At 19.5% G+C, this 18,755-nt stretch overlaps 1 protein-coding gene across 1 annotated transcript in view; it reads right to left on the bottom strand.

Annotated features, from left to right (window-relative positions):
* LOC145259601 (extracellular matrix organizing protein FRAS1-like) overlaps positions 1-18,755 on the bottom strand; it is a 294,783-nt gene that overhangs the window by 173,223 nt on the left and 102,805 nt on the right. The window contains exons 20-21 of the mRNA XM_080117256.1: positions 14,580-14,723; positions 914-1,189 (exon numbers count right to left, since the gene is read on the bottom strand). Coding sequence (XP_079973382.1) covers positions 914-1,189; positions 14,580-14,723 — 420 coding nt within the window. The remainder of the gene's footprint in view (positions 1-913; positions 1,190-14,579; positions 14,724-18,755) is intronic.

Genomic DNA, 18,755 nt, shown 5'->3' with positions numbered 1-18,755 from the left:
ATGTGCGCGTGTGTGAGGACACTTCTCAACCTATATACTCAACGAATTTTTGATCTACAGACTTGAAATTTGGTACATAGGGCATTTAGACACGTGTAAAAATTTTAATCGGTTTTTATCCGGAAAAAGTGCTGCTTAGGGGGTCAAAACTGAAATGTCGGTACTTGGAAGTACTTGGATTTTTATGTTTGTCAACTGTTTTACGATTGCGCATGTACGGACGTGAAATATGACAGCTTCTTTATGTTAAGAATAAGTAGATTTAAAAACACTTTGTAAAGACGTGTCAAGCTGGTCTAAGGGTTATCGTACTTGACTCACTGTCTTTGGGTTTTGGTTTCGATCTTAGCTTGAGTATTTTTTTTACTTACTTTCAACTGTTTATAAAAAAGATATAACACTCGCATGCACATGTCTCAGTTTTTGTATTAATTAAAATATAATATTTATGCGTATATTACGACCAGGCAACACCGGGCGGCCTGCTAGTTAGTGTAGAAAGTAAGACGTGGCTTTTGTTCTAGCTTAAGATGTTCTTCCGGATAGCAACCAGACACGCAAGCAGGATAGAATTAAGTATTAAGTTGGATTCGTTCCACCACCACCACCACCACCACCACCACCACCACCACCACCATCATCATCATCATCATCATCATCATCATCATCATCATCATCATCATCATCGCCGTCCCTCTTGCCATTATCGTATATATTACATCCTTCGTGATTTCTCTCTGGAACATTTCCTGTTTCCCAAAATACATCTCATCCATATATACTAGTTATATATCTGCCAGGCGTTGTACATATTTCGGGATATCAAATTGTATATATTTTCCCCCACCATTTTGTGTAATGTGGGGAAGGACACTCCCCCCACCAGAAAAAAATTGCATTTTTTTATACAAACCTTTCGTTTTTTTGTTCAATCTCGGCGTGTAAACCACTTTGCCGTTTCTCATGTCTTTTATTGAGAAAGAATCGTTGGTAGAAAGGGACACGTCTTTTCCATACTCGATCCTTATGAGGTTACCATTCTGAGGTGCTTCTACCAGGTAGATAATCAAATTTTCATCAGCCGTATCAGCATCTAACACTTCAATGATGTCCCGGAGGGAACCAGCTTCATCAGTGTCATTGATCAGAACCTGATTAACAACTCGAATTTCAGGCCCAAAGGAATTTTCTAGAATAAAAAAAAAGAAAAGAACTAAGGTTAGAGCACTTATACAGAATAATGGCCGTGCTATCGTCAGATTTTCCCGGGAAAATTATGTAAAATGCCGTAAGGTGTCGAACCAAAGTTTCGTAAATTTTTTCCCGTACAAAACTAGCAAAAATATTAAACTAAAAAAAACTAACAAAAATATTTAACTAATTATATTAGCAAAAATATCAGACTAACAAAGGTAACAAAATACAAGATAAAAAATAGCAAACATATTAGACTAACGAAGCTAATAAAATAGTAGACTAAACAACTAGCAAAATTATTAGATTAACAAAGCTAATAAAAATATAAGATTAACAAAGCTAATAAAATAGAAAATTAACAAAGCTAATAAAAATATAAGATTAACAAAGCTAATAAAATATAAAATTAACAAAGCTAGTAAAAATATAAGATTAACAAAGCTAATAAAAATATAAGATTAACAAAGCTAATAAAATAGAAAATTAACAAAGCTAGTAAAAATATAAGATTAACAAAGCTAATAAAATAGAAAATTAACAAAGCTAATAAAAATATAAGATTAACAAAGCTAATAAAATATAAAATTAACAAAGCTAATAAAAATATACAATTAACAAAGCTAATAAAAATATAAAATTAACAAAGCTAATAAAAATATAAGATTAACAAAGCTAATAAAAATATAAAATTAACAAAGCTAATAAAAATATAAAATTAACAAAGCTAATAAAAATATAAGATTAACAAAGCTAATAAAAATATAAAATTAACAAAGCTAATAAAAATATACAATTAACAAAGCTAATAAAAATATAAAATTAACAAAGCTAATAAAAATATAAGATTAACAAAGCTAATAAAAATATAAAATTAACAAAGCTAATAAAAATATAAAATTAACAAAGCTAATAAAAATATAAAATTAACAAAGCTAATAAAAATATACAATTAACAAAGCTAATAAAAATATAAAATTAACAAAGCTAATAAAAATATACAATTAACAAAGCTAATAAAAATATAAAATTAACAAAGCTAATAAAAATATAAAATTAACAAAGCTAATAAAAATATAAAATTAACAAAGCTAATAAAAATATAAAATTAACAAAGCTAATAAAAATATACAATTAACAAAGCTAATAAAAATATAAAATTAACAAAGCTAATAAAAATATAAGATTAACAAAGCTAATAAAAATATAAGATTAACAAAGCTAGTAAAAATATAAAATTAACAAAGCTAATAAAAATATAAGATTAACAAAGCTAATAAAAATATAAGATTAACAAAGCTAATAAAAATATAAGATTAACAAAGCTAATAAAAATATAAAATTAACAAAGCTAATAAAAATATAAGATTAACAAAGCTAATAAAAATATAAGATTAACAAACCTAATAAAAATATAAGATTAACAAAGCTAATAAAAATATAAAATTAACAAAGCTAATAAAAATATAAAATTAACAAAGCTAGTACAAATATAAGATTAACAAAGCTAATAAAAATATAAGATTAACAAAGCTAATAAAAATATAAAATTAACAAAGCTAGTAAAAATATAAGATTAACAAAGCTAATAAAAATATAAGATTAACAAAGCTAATAAAAATATAAGATTAACAAAGCTAATAAAAATATAAAATTAACAAAGCTAATAAAAATATAAAATTAACAAAGCTAGTACAAATATAAGATTAACAAAGCTAGTAAAAATATAAAATTAACAAAGCTAATAACAATATAAGATTAACAAAGCTAATAAAAATATAAAATTAACAAAGCTAATAAAAATATAAAATTAACAAAGCTAATAAAAATATAAGATATACAAAGCTAATAAAAATATAAAATTAACAAAGCTAATAAAAATATAAAATTAACAAAGCTAATAAAAATATAAAATTAACAAAGCTAATAAAAATATAAAATTAACAAAGCTAATAAAAATATAAAATTAACAAACTAATAAAAATATAAGATTAACAAAGCTAATAAAAATATAAAATTAACAAAGCTAATAAAAATATAAAATTAACAAAGCTAATAAAAATATAAGATTAACAAAGCTAAAAAAAATATAAAATTAACAAAGCTAATAAAAATATAAAATTAACAAAGCTAATAAAAATATAAAATTAACAAAGTTAATAAAAATATAAAATTAACAAAGCTAATAAAAATACAAAATTAACAAACTAATAAAAATATAAAATTAACAAAGCTAAAAAAAATATAAGATTAACAAAGCTAATAAAAATATAAGATTAACAAAGCTAATAAAAATATAAAATTAACAAAGCTAATAAAATATAAGATTAACAAAGCTAATAAAAATATAAAATTAACAAAGCTAATAAAATATAAAATTAACAAAGCTAGTACATATATAAGATTAACAAAGCTAGTAAAAATATAAGATTAACAAAGCTAATAAAAATATAAGATTAACAAAGCTAATAAAAATATAAAATTAACAAAGCTAATAAAATATAAAATTAACAAAGCTAATAAAAATATAAGATTAACAAAGCTAATAAAAATATAAAATTAACAAAGCTAATAAAAATATAAAATTAACAAAGCTAATAAAAATATAAAATTAACAAAGCTAATAAAAATATAAAATTAACAAAGCTAATAAAAATATAAAATTAACAAACTAATAAAAATATAAAATTAACAAAGCTAATAAAAATATAAAATTAATAAAGCTAATAAAAATATAAAATTAACAAAGCTAATAAAAATATAAGATTAACAAAGCTAAAAAAAAAATAAAATTAACAAAGCTAATAAAAATATAAAATTAACAAAGCTAATAAAAATATAAAATTAACAAAGTTAATAAAAATATAAAATTAACAAAGCTAATAAAAATATAAAATTAACAAACTAATAAAAATATAAAATTAACAAAGCTAAAAAAAATATAAAATTAACAAAGCTAATAAAAATATAAGATTAACAAAGCTAATAAAAATATAAGATTAACAAAGCTAATAAAAATATAAGATTAACAAAGCTAATAAAAATATAAAATTAACAAAGCTAATAAAATATAAAATTAACAAAGCTTATAAAAATATAAGATTAACAAAGCTAATAAAATAGAAAATTAACAAAGCTAATAAAAATATAAGATTAACAAAGCTAATAAAATATAAAATTAACAAAGCTAATAAAAATATACAATTAACAAAGCTAATAAAAATATAAAATTAACAAAGCTAATAAAAATATAAGATTAACAAAGCTAATAAAAATATAAAATTAACAAAGCTAATAAAAATATAAAATTAACAAAGCAAATAAAAATATAAGATTAACAAAGCTAATAAAAATATAAAATTAACAAAGCTAATAAAAATATACAATTAACAAAGCTAATAAAAATATAAAATTAACAAAGCTAATAAAATATAAGATTAACAAAGCTAATAAAAATATAAAATTAACAAAGCTAATAAAAATATAAGATTAACAAAGCTAGTTACAAATATAAGATTAACAAAGCTAGTAAAAATATAAGATTAACAAAGCTAATAAAAATATAAGATTAACAAAGCTAATAAAAATATAAAATTAACAAAGCTAATAAAAATATAAAATTAACAAAGCTAATAAAAATATAAGATTAACAAAGCTAATAAAAATATAAAATTAACAAAGCTAATAAAAATATAAAATTAACAAAGCTAATAAAAATATAAAATTAACAAAGCTAATAAAAATATAAAATTAACAAAGCTAATAAAAATATAAAATTAACAAACTAATAAAAATATAAAATTAACAAAGCTAATAAAAATATAAAATTAACAAAGCTAATAAAAATATAAAATTAACAAAGCTAATAAAAATATAAGATTAACAAAGCTAAAAAAAATATAAAATTAACAAAGCTAATAAAAATATAAAATTAACAAAGTTAATAAAAATATAAAATTAACAAAGCTAATAAAAATATAAAATTAACAAAGCTAATAAAAATATAAAATTAACAAAGCTAATAAAAATATAAGATTAACAAAGCTAATAAAAATATAAGATTAACAAAGCTAAAAAAAATATAAAATTAACAAAGCTAATAAAATATAAAATTAACAAAGCTAGTAAAAATATAAGATTAACAAAGCTAATAAAATAGAAAATTAACAAAGCTAATAAAAATATAAGATTAACAAAGCTAATAAAATATAAAATTAACAAAGCTAATAAAAATATACAATTAACAAAGCTAATAAAAATATAAAATTAACAAAGCTAATAAAAATATAAGATTAACAAAGCTAATAAAAATATAAAATTAACAAAGCTAATAAAAATATAAAATTAACAAAGCTAATAAAAATATAAGATTAACAAAGCTAATAAAAATATAAAATTAACAAAGCTAATAAAAATATACAATTAACAAAGCTAATAAAAATATAAAATTAACAAAGCTAATAAAAATATAAGATTAACAAAGCTAATAAAAATATAAAATTAACAAAGCTAATAAAAATATAAAATTAACAAAGCTAATAAAAATATAAAATTAACAAAGCTAATAAAAATATACAATTAACAAAGCTAATAAAAATATAAAATTAACAAAGCTAATAAAAATATACAATTAACAAAGCTAATAAAAATATAAAATTAACAAAGCTAATAAAAATATAAAATTAACAAAGCTAATAAAAATATAAAATTAACAAAGCTAATAAAAATATAAAATTAACAAAGCTAATAAAAATATACAATTAACAAAGCTAATAAAAATATAAAATTAACAAAGCTAATAAAAATATAAGATTAACAAAGCTAATAAAAATATAAGATTAACAAAGCTAGTAAAAATATAAAATTAACAAAGCTAATAAAAATATAAGATTAACAAAGCTAATAAAAATATAAGATTAACAAAGCTAATAAAAATATAAGATTAACAAAGCTAATAAAAATATAAAATTAACAAAGCTAATAAAAATATAAGATTAACAAAGCTAATAAAAATATAAGATTAACAAACCTAATAAAAATATAAGATTAACAAAGCTAATAAAAATATAAAATTAACAAAGCTAATAAAAATATAAAATTAACAAAGCTAGTACAAATATAAGATTAACAAAGCTAATAAAAATATAAGATTAACAAAGCTAATAAAAATATAAAATTAACAAAGCTAGTAAAAATATAAGATTAACAAAGCTAATAAAAATATAAGATTAACAAAGCTAATAAAAATATAAGATTAACAAAGCTAATAAAAATATAAAATTAACAAAGCTAATAAAAATATAAAATTAACAAAGCTAGTACAAATATAAGATTAACAAAGCTAGTAAAAATATAAAATTAACAAAGCTAATAACAATATAAGATTAACAAAGCTAATAAAAATATAAAATTAACAAAGCTAATAAAAATATAAAATTAACAAAGCTAATAAAAATATAAGATATACAAAGCTAATAAAAATATAAAATTAACAAAGCTAATAAAAATATAAAATTAACAAAGCTAATAAAAATATAAAATTAACAAAGCTAATAAAAATATAAAATTAACAAAGCTAATAAAAATATAAAATTAACAAACTAATAAAAATATAAGATTAACAAAGCTAATAAAAATATAAAATTAACAAAGCTAATAAAAATATAAAATTAACAAAGCTAATAAAAATATAAGATTAACAAAGCTAAAAAAAATATAAAATTAACAAAGCTAATAAAAATATAAAATTAACAAAGCTAATAAAAATATAAAATTAACAAAGTTAATAAAAATATAAAATTAACAAAGCTAATAAAAATACAAAATTAACAAACTAATAAAAATATAAAATTAACAAAGCTAAAAAAAATATAAGATTAACAAAGCTAATAAAAATATAAGATTAACAAAGCTAATAAAAATATAAAATTAACAAAGCTAATAAAATATAAGATTAACAAAGCTAATAAAAATATAAAATTAACAAAGCTAATAAAATATAAAATTAACAAAGCTAGTACATATATAAGATTAACAAAGCTAGTAAAAATATAAGATTAACAAAGCTAATAAAAATATAAGATTAACAAAGCTAATAAAAATATAAAATTAACAAAGCTAATAAAATATAAAATTAACAAAGCTAATAAAAATATAAGATTAACAAAGCTAATAAAAATATAAAATTAACAAAGCTAATAAAAATATAAAATTAACAAAGCTAATAAAAATATAAAATTAACAAAGCTAATAAAAATATAAAATTAACAAAGCTAATAAAAATATAAAATTAACAAACTAATAAAAATATAAAATTAACAAAGCTAATAAAAATATAAAATTAATAAAGCTAATAAAAATATAAAATTAACAAAGCTAATAAAAATATAAGATTAACAAAGCTAAAAAAAAAATAAAATTAACAAAGCTAATAAAAATATAAAATTAACAAAGCTAATAAAAATATAAAATTAACAAAGTTAATAAAAATATAAAATTAACAAAGCTAATAAAAATATAAAATTAACAAACTAATAAAAATATAAAATTAACAAAGCTAAAAAAAATATAAAATTAACAAAGCTAATAAAAATATAAGATTAACAAAGCTAATAAAAATATAAGATTAACAAAGCTAATAAAAATATAAGATTAACAAAGCTAATAAAAATATAAAATTAACAAAGCTAATAAAATATAAAATTAACAAAGCTTATAAAAATATAAGATTAACAAAGCTAATAAAATAGAAAATTAACAAAGCTAATAAAAATATAAGATTAACAAAGCTAATAAAATATAAAATTAACAAAGCTAATAAAAATATACAATTAACAAAGCTAATAAAAATATAAAATTAACAAAGCTAATAAAAATATAAGATTAACAAAGCTAATAAAAATATAAAATTAACAAAGCTAATAAAAATATAAAATTAACAAAGCAAATAAAAATATAAGATTAACAAAGCTAATAAAAATATAAAATTAACAAAGCTAATAAAAATATACAATTAACAAAGCTAATAAAAATATAAAATTAACAAAGCTAATAAAATATAAGATTAACAAAGCTAATAAAAATATAAAATTAACAAAGCTAATAAAAATATAAGATTAACAAAGCTAGTTACAAATATAAGATTAACAAAGCTAGTAAAAATATAAGATTAACAAAGCTAATAAAAATATAAGATTAACAAAGCTAATAAAAATATAAAATTAACAAAGCTAATAAAAATATAAAATTAACAAAGCTAATAAAAATATAAGATTAACAAAGCTAATAAAAATATAAAATTAACAAAGCTAATAAAAATATAAAATTAACAAAGCTAATAAAAATATAAAATTAACAAAGCTAATAAAAATATAAAATTAACAAAGCTAATAAAAATATAAAATTAACAAACTAATAAAAATATAAAATTAACAAAGCTAATAAAAATATAAAATTAACAAAGCTAATAAAAATATAAAATTAACAAAGCTAATAAAAATATAAGATTAACAAAGCTAAAAAAAATATAAAATTAACAAAGCTAATAAAAATATAAAATTAACAAAGTTAATAAAAATATAAAATTAACAAAGCTAATAAAAATATAAAATTAACAAAGCTAATAAAAATATAAAATTAACAAAGCTAATAAAAATATAAGATTAACAAAGCTAATAAAAATATAAGATTAACAAAGCTAAAAAAAATATAAAATTAACAAAGCTAATAAAAATATAAAATTAACAAAGTTAATAAAAATATAAAATTAACAAAGCTAATAAAAATATAAAATTAACAAAGCTAATAAACATATAAGATTAACAAACTAATAAAAATATAAAATTAACAAAGCTAAAAAAAATATAAAATTAACAAAGCTAATAAAATATAAGATTAACAAAGCTAATAAAAATATAAAATTAACAAAGCTAATAAAATATAAGATTAACAAAGCTAATAAAAATATAAAATTAACAAAGCTAATAAAATATAAGATTAACAAAGCTAATAAAAATATACAATTAACAAAGCTAATAAAAAATATAAGATTAACAAAGCTAATAAAAATATAAAATTAACAAAGCTAATAAAAAATATAAGGTTAACAAAGCTAATAAAATATAAGATTAACAAAGCTAATAAAAATATAAAATTAACAAAGCTAATAAAAATATAAGATTAACAAAGCTAATAAAAATATAAGATTAACAAAGCTAATAAAAATATAAAATTAACAAAGCTAATAAAAATATAAAATTAACAAAGCTAATAAAAATATAAGATTAACAAAGCTAGTAAAAATATAAAATTAACAAAGCTAATAAAAATATAAGATTAACAAAGCTAGTAAAAATATAAAATTTACAAAGCTAATAAAAAATATAAGATTAAAAAAGCTAGTAAAAATATAAAATTAACAAAGCTAATAAAAAATATAAGATTAACAAAGCTAATAAAAATATAAAATTAACAAAGCTAATAAAAATATAAAATTAACAAAGCTAATAAAAATATAAAATTAACAAAGCTAATAAAAATATAAGATTAACAAAGCTAGTAAAAATATAAAATTAACAAAGCTAATAAAAATATAAAATTAACAAAGCTAATAAAAATATAAAATTAACAAAGCTAATAAAAATATAAGATTAACAAAGCTAATAAAAATATAAGATTAACAAAACTAATAAAAATATAAGGTTAACAAAACTAATAAAAATATAAAATTAACAAAGCTAATAAAAATATAAAATTAACAAAGCTAATAAAATATAAAATTAACAAAGCTAATAAAAATATACAATTAACAAAGCTAATAAAAATATAAAATTAACAAAGCTAATAAAAATATAAGATTAACAAAGCTAATAAAAATATAAAATTAACAAAGCTAATAAAAATATAAAATTTACAAAGCTAATAAAAATATAAGGTTAACAAAGCTAATAAAAATATAAGATTAACAAAGCTAATAAAAATATAAAATTAACAAAGCTAATAAAAAATATAAGATTAACAAAGCTAATAAAAATATAAGATTAACAAAGCTAATAAAAATATAAAATTAACAAAGCTAATAAAAATATACAATTAACAAAGCTAATAAAAATATAAAATTAACAAAGCTAATAAAAATATAAAATTAACAAAGCTAATAAAAATATAAAATTAACAAAGCTAATAAAAATATAAAATTAACAAAGCTAATAAAAATATAAAATTAACAAAGCTAATAAAAATATAAAATTAACAAAGCTAATAAAAATATACAATTAACAAAGCTAATAAAAATATAAAATTAACAAAGCTAATAAAAATATAAAATTAACAAAGCTAATAAAAATATAAAATTAACAAAGCTAATAAAAATATACAATTAACAAAGCTAATAAAAATATAAAATTAACAAAGCTAATAAAAATATACAATTAACAAAGCTAATAAAAATATACAATTAACAAAGCTAATAAAAATATAAAATTAACAAAGCTAATAAAAATATAAAATTAACAAAGCTAATAAAAATATACAATTAACAAAGCTAATAAAAATATACAATTAACAAAGCTAATAAAAATATAAAATTAACAAAGCTAATAAAAATATAAGATTAACAAAGCTAATAAAAATATACAATTAACAAAGCTAATAAAAATATAAAATTAACAAAGCTAATAAAAATATACAATTAACAAAGCTAATAAAAATATAAAATTAACAAAGCTAATAAAAATATACAATTAACAAAGCTAATAAAAATATAAAATTAACAAAGCTAATAAAAATATAAAATTAACAGAGCTAATAAAAATATAAAATTAACAAAGCTAATAAAAATATAAGATTAACAAAGCTAATAAAAATATAAAATTAACAAAGCTAATAAAAATATAAAATTAACAAAGCTAATAAAAATATACAATTAACAAAGCTAATAAAAATATAAAATTAACAAAGCTAATAAAAATATAAAATTAACAAAGCTAATAAAAATATAAAATTAACAAAGCTAATAAAAATATAAGATTAACAAAGCTAATAAAAATATAAAATTAACAAAGCTAATAAAATATACAATTAACAAAGCTAATAAAATATAAGATTAACAAAGCTAGTAAAAATATAAAATTAACAAAGCTAATAAAAATATAAGATTAACAAAGCTAATAAAAATATAAGATTAACAAAGCTAATAAAAAATATACAATTAACAAAGCTAATAAAAATATAAGATTAACAAAGCTAATAAAAATATAAAATTAACAAAGCTAATAAAAATATAAGATTAACAAAGCTAGTAAAAATATAAAATTAACAAAGCTAGTAAAAATATAAGATTAACAAAGCTAATAAAAATATAAGATTAACAAAGCTAATAAAAATATAAGATTAACAAAGCTAATAAAAATATCAGATTAACAAAGCTAGTAAAAATATAAGATTAACAAAGCTAGTAAAAATATAAGATTAACAAAGCTAGTAAAAATATAAGATTAACAAAGCTAATAAAAATATAAGATTAACAAAGCTAATAAAAATATAAGATTAACAAAGCTAATAAAAATATAAGATTAACAAAACTTATAAAAATATAAAATTAACAAAGCTAATAAAAATATAAGATTAACAAAGCTAATAAAAATATAAAATTAACAAAGCTAATAAAAATATAAAATTAACAAACTAATAAAAATATAAAATTAACAAAGCTAATAAAAATATAAGATTAACAAAGCTAATAAAAATATAAAATTAACAAAGCTAATAAAAATATAAGATTAACAAAGCTAAAAAAAATATAAAATTAACAAAGCTAATAAAAATATAAAATTAACAAAGCTAATAAAAATATAAAATTAACAAAGTTAATAAAAATATAAGATTAACAAAGCTAAAAAAAATATAAAATTAACAAAGCTAATAAAAATATAAAATTAACAAACTAATAAAAATATAAGATTAACAAAGCTAATAAAAATATAAGATTAACAAAGCTAATAAAAATATAAGATTAACAAAGCTAATAAAAATATAAGATTAACAAAAAACTAATAAAAATATAAGATTAACAAAGCTAATAAAAATATAAAATTAACAAACTAATAAAAATATAAGATTAACAAAGCTAATAAAAATATAAGATTAACAAAGCTAATAAAAATATAAGATTAACAAAACTAATAAAAATATAAGGTTAACAAAACTAATAAAAATATAAAATTAACAAAGCTAATAAAAATATAAAATTAACAAAGCTAATAAAATATAAAATTAACAAAGCTAATAAAAATATACAATTAACAAAGCTAATAAAAATATAAAATTAACAAAGCTAATAAAAATATAAGATTAACAAAGCTAATAAAAATATAAAATTAACAAAGCTAATAAAAATATAAAATTTACAAAGCTAATAAAAATATAAGGTTAACAAAGCTAATAAAAATATAAGGTTAACAAAGCTAATAAAATATACAATTAAAAAAACTAATAAAAATATAGAATTAACAAAGCTAATAAAAATATAAAATTAACAAAGCTAATAAAGATATAAAATTAACAAAGCTAATAAAAATATAAAATTAACAAAGCTAATAAAAATATAAAATTAACAAAGCTAATAAAAATATAAAATTAACAAAGCTAATAAAAATATAAGATTAACAAAGCTAATAAAAATATAAAATTAACAAAGCTAATAAAATATACAATTAACAAAGCTAATAAAATATAAGATTAACAAAGCTAGTAAAAATATAAAATTAACAAAGCTAATAAAAATATAAGATTAACAAAGCTAATAAAAATATAAGATTAACAAAGCTAATAAAAAATATACAATTAACAAAGCTAATAAAAATATAAGATTAACAAAGCTAATAAAAATATAAAATTAACAAAGCTAATAAAAATATAAGATTAACAAAGCTAGTAAAAATATAAGATTAACAAAGCTAGTAAAAATATAAGATTAACAAAGCTAATAAAAATATAAGATTAACAAAGCTAATAAAAATATAAGATTAACAAAGCTAATAAAAATATCAGATTAACAAAGCTAGTAAAAATATAAGATTAACAAAGCTAGTAAAAATATAAGATTAACAAAGCTAGTAAAAATATAAGATTAACAAAGCTAATAAAAATATAAGATTAACAAAGCTAATAAAAATATAAGATTAACAAAACTTATAAAAATATAAAATTAACAAAGCTAATAAAAATATAAAATTAACAAAGCTAATAAAAATATAAAATTAACAAAGCTAATAAAAATATAAAATTAACAAACTAATAAAAATATAAAATTAACAAAGCTAATAAAAATATAAAATTAACAAAGCTAATAAAAATATAAAATTAACAAAGCTAATAAAAATATAAGATTAACAAAGCTAAAAAAAATATAAAATTAACAAAGCTAATAAAAATATAAAATTAACAAAGCTAATAAAAATATAAAATTAACAAAGTTAATAAAAATATAAGATTAACAAAGCTAAAAAAAATATAAAATTAACAAAGCTAATAAAAATATAAAATTAACAAACTAATAAAAATATAAGATTAACAAAGCTAATAAAAATATAAGATTAACAAAGCTAATAAAAATATAAGATTAACAAAGCTAATAAAAATATAAGATTAACAAAAAACTAATAAAAATATAAGATTAACAAAGCTAATAAAAATATAAAATTAACAAACTAATAAAAATATAAGATTAACAAAGCTAATAAAAATATAAGATTAACAAAGCTAATAAAAATATAAGATTAACAAAGCTAATAAAAATATAAGATTAACAAAGCTAGTAAAAATATAAGATTAACAAAGCTAGTACAAATATAAGATTAACAAAGCTAATAAAAATATAAAATTAACAAAGCTAATAAAAATATAAAATTAACAAAGCTAATAAAATATAAAATTAACAAAGCTAATAAAAATATAAGGTTAACAAAGCTAATAAAAATATAAGGTTAACAAAGCTAATAAAATATACAATTAAAAAAACTAATAAAAATATAAAATTAACAAAGCTAATAAAAATATAAAATTAACAAAGCTAATAAAGATATAAAATTAACAAAGCTAATAAAAATATAAAATTAACAAAGCTAATAAAATATAAAATTAACAAAGCTAATAAAAATATAAGGTTAACAAAGCTAATAAAAATATAAGATTAACAAAGCTAATAAAATATAAGATTAACAAAGCTAATAAAATATAAAATTAACAAAGCTAATAAAAATATAAAATTAACAAAGCTAATAAAAATATAAGGTGAACAAAGCTAATAAAAATATAAGACTAACAAAGCTAATAAAATATAAGGTTAACAAAGCGAATAAAAAAATACATAACTACAAAAAAGTTACCTTCACACAATCGCTTTTGAGAGTTGCTATAATAATCTGGTCCACAATCTTCGACACATTCGCTGTTATCTTTCAGGAATAACCCGTCAAAACAAGCGAAACAATTGAATTTATTGTTACACATCGCACAACCCTGGGAACAATCTGTAATTAAATGCGGTACAAAATATATACAATTTTTTTATTTGGTTATCTTTGTTTATCTCTCTCTCTGGATGCATTACCTTTGAAAAGCCATTCGCATATATATATATATATATATATATATATATATATTCCTGTTCATTTTTATTGCAATCAATTTTTTTCTTCTGTGCGGGATAATGTTCGAACTTTCTGTTCGGGTGTAAAAAGAAATTTGCCGTAGTCGCGAACGTTTTCGACTTCCATAAGTTGTCTTCAGGCGAGTGATGAATTAAAAACTGCGTTGGAAAACTGTTATTGGAAAGACGATTAAAATCATTTAACATCATTAAAAGCACTCAAGCGTACCTTCCCCCTTCATATTGAGCCTGATTGATGGTCGTTTTTTCATACGGATGAGTACGGCCTCAATGATAGGAGGCACAGATCACAGTATGAGACGGCTAAAATGGCGGTGTTTTTATTAGTATATTCCTAGGCTCAATAATAAACAGGAATTGTCCCTGCTTCTCAATGAAACATGCATTAGAGAAAAAATACTGAAGTATACTAATATATATTTATACACACACACACATATATATATATATATATATATATATATATATATATATATATAACTACTTCATTTACTCACATAAAATTAATATACGAAAGTATAGATTTATGCGTAAACTTTAAGTATTTACTTCAAAAGTGCTCAATACGTAGGTAGAGCTAGTTAGTAATTTATAAAATATATATGGCGATTAAGCTACACTGAATATTCGGCGTTTCATCCACTATAGGATTCGTCAGGCTTATGCGCGAATTCTGTGGTTGTTTCTCGTTTTTATATATGTTAACGATTTTAGTTAGCCAATCAGCTTTCTAGTATCCACCGCGTCCCTTCCTATCAGCCAATGAGCATGCATTTTATCGAACAAAGGATCTGTTTTAGAACTAGGTTAGTGGTTTAAGGCAGACGATTTTCCTCATTTCTCCTCTTTATACATATATATATATATATATATATATATATATATATATATATATATATATAAATATACATATGTGTACACACATACATGCACACATACATATATATATATATGTGTGTGTGTGTGTGTGTGTGTGGTCGTCTATGTATATTCATGTTTATTTAATTTATTTATTTGTTTGTTTTCTATTGTTTTTGTTAGTTTTAAGCTATTTTGTATCGCTATCCTAGAGTAAGTTTTATTTTGTGAACACAATTGTTGGCTATTTCTCGTCTACAGTTTAATAGATTTTGGGTTTCTTTAAAGTACAGGATAGCAAATTTTTCATGGAGGCATAATTTACATGGGTCATCTAAATGTCTGCACGTAAGGCTGACGAATCCTATTGTGGATGAAACGCCGAATATTCAGTGTAGCTTAATCGCCATATATATTTTATAAATTACTACTATATATATATATATATATATATATATATATATATATATATATATATATATATATATATATATATGTTCTTTGTGTAAATAATTTGAGCTTAAGTACTTTGAACAATGGCAAAATATTATTAATTCACTGCCCGCATAGCAGCAGCCGTATAGTGCAACGGTTAGAAGCTCCAACTGTCGCTTGAGCGATCGGGTTTCGATCTTGGCTTGTGGTAGTTGCTTATCTACCCGCACTGATAAGCTGCGAAACAGTACTGTATGTGGATAACTATATATATATATATATATATATATATATATATATATATATATATATATGAGAATGTGTGTGTACGTGGACAGTTCTTAACCTATATACTCAACGAATCTTTGATCTACAGACTTTGGTATATAGGATATACAGACACGTGAAAATTTTTTAATAGATTTCCATTCGGAAAAAAGGCTGCTAAGGGGTAAAAATTAAAAAATCGGTACGTGGGGGGGTCATCGGATTTTCATCTGTTGGCTAACTGTTTCACGAATTCGCATGCGTAAATTATTCACAGACAGATTTCTTTTATTAAGAATAAATAAGAGTGAAACAAAACTTTTTAAAGATTGTGTCAAGCTGGCCTAATAGTTATTGTACATGACTCATCGTCTTTAGGTTTGTTTTTGATCGCAGCTTGAATAGTTTTTCTATTTACAAAGATTGAACTATTCAGAAAAAACAAAACAAAAACATAATATTCACCTGACCATATCTCAGTATCTTTCCGTTCTTTTTATTTCACTTGGGTAAAGAAATTTAACGTTACGTTTAATACCTACCGTATTTCTGTTTATAATGAATAAGAATTCTACATTAATTAAAATATAATATTTATGCGTATTTTACGAGCGGGTCACGCTTGGCGACCTCATAGTTTATATATATATATATATATATATATATATATATATATATATATATATATATATACATGACTGTGTATGCATATATATATATTATGTGTGTGTGTGTGTGTGTATGTCTATATATGTCTGTATATATTTTTATTAATATCTATATTTATGTAATTGTATATACGTGTACAGGGGTAGATGCGTATGTATGTGTATGTATGTATGTATATATGCATAGTTTCATCTACTTCTTACTGGAGATCTATATCTCCACATATATGTATATCGGTAGGTGTGTGCATATATATATATATGTATATGTATATGTGTCTATATATATTTGTGAGTGTATATATGTGTATCAGAGTTGCGTGTATGTGTATGTATGTCTGCATATGGATCCATGTATGTCTGCATATACATTGTTTATTTATATGTGTGTGTGCGTATGTGTGTGTGCATATGGATGTGTAGAAATGTACATATACATGTATGTTTTGAGAAAAATAGAAAACCCGAATGAAATTATTAAAATAATCAACGTTTCGTCCTTATTTCAGAGGACATCTTCAGGATATTGAAGTAAAAATGCCAGAAAAGAAAAAGTCATAGATCATACGAAAAAGAGAAACAGTTTTTGAATCCTACCTATGCTGGGAAGGACAAACATATGTGTGCGTATGGGAAGGTTGGGTTGTTCAATGTCTATATATACACTTTTAAAAATGCGTTAAGTAAATACGTACATTTTAATTTAGATCATGCGAAAATTATTAAATACGTAATAGATAGAGCTAAAAGAAGACTTTTACAATCAGCACTAATATTAAATACTAATACTATTACGCAAAGAAAAGGCTTCTACCATTTAGCCCCTAGCATAGGGAAAATAATAATCAGAGAACAAAATATCAAAACAGATCCTGGCTAACCGTTTTTCCTTAAATATTTCAACAAAATGAATAAGTTTACAGAAGAAAAAAAACCCCAACCTTCCCATACGCACACATATGTTTGTCTTTACCGACATTGGTAGGATTCAAAAACTGTTTCTCTTTTTCGTATGATCTATGACTTTTTCTTTTCTTGCATTTTTACTTCAATATCCTGAAGATGTCCTCTGAAATAAGGACGAAACGTTGATTATGTTAATAATTTCATTCGGTTTTTCTATTTTTCTCAAAACATAGCGTAAACCTCCGCTGGTATTTTTATTTTTATTTTTTATACATATATATGTATATGTATGTCTGCGTATTTGCGCGTGCGTTAACGTATGTATTATAAAAAAACAACCCACTGTAAACTAAAATTGACAAGTCGACTTATAGCGACTACGAAAATTTTAAATGAACCCTGTACCTGTCAAAAGACATGACATCTACATTAACCCTTTCCCCTGTCTCTCTCCCTCTTTATCCCTCTATCTCTTCCTCTCTTTCCCTCTCGCTCTCTCTCTCTCTCTCTCTCTCTCTCCCTCTCATCTACTTAATATACCTTACGGAATAAGCAAAAGGCAGTAAAAATTTAAACCTAAAAATTGAAACTCCCCACCCTCCTCTCCTTATCCCTCTCCCTTTTCTTTACCACCCTCCCACCCCCTCCCTATATCCATATATCTCCACCCACGCCTACCTGAATCTGCTACCTTCCCACACACAATACAATCTAATGTATCTTAACCCTCAAAACTGAAATATTGTCAATACCCGTCT

The sequence above is a fragment of the Euprymna scolopes genome, chromosome 35, assembly GCF_053919585.1.
Source record: "Euprymna scolopes isolate OS-2025 chromosome 35, ASM5391958v1, whole genome shotgun sequence".
Lineage (NCBI taxonomy): Eukaryota > Metazoa > Mollusca > Cephalopoda > Sepiida > Sepiolidae > Euprymna > Euprymna scolopes.
This window is presented reverse-complemented; position numbering and strand designations above follow the sequence as displayed.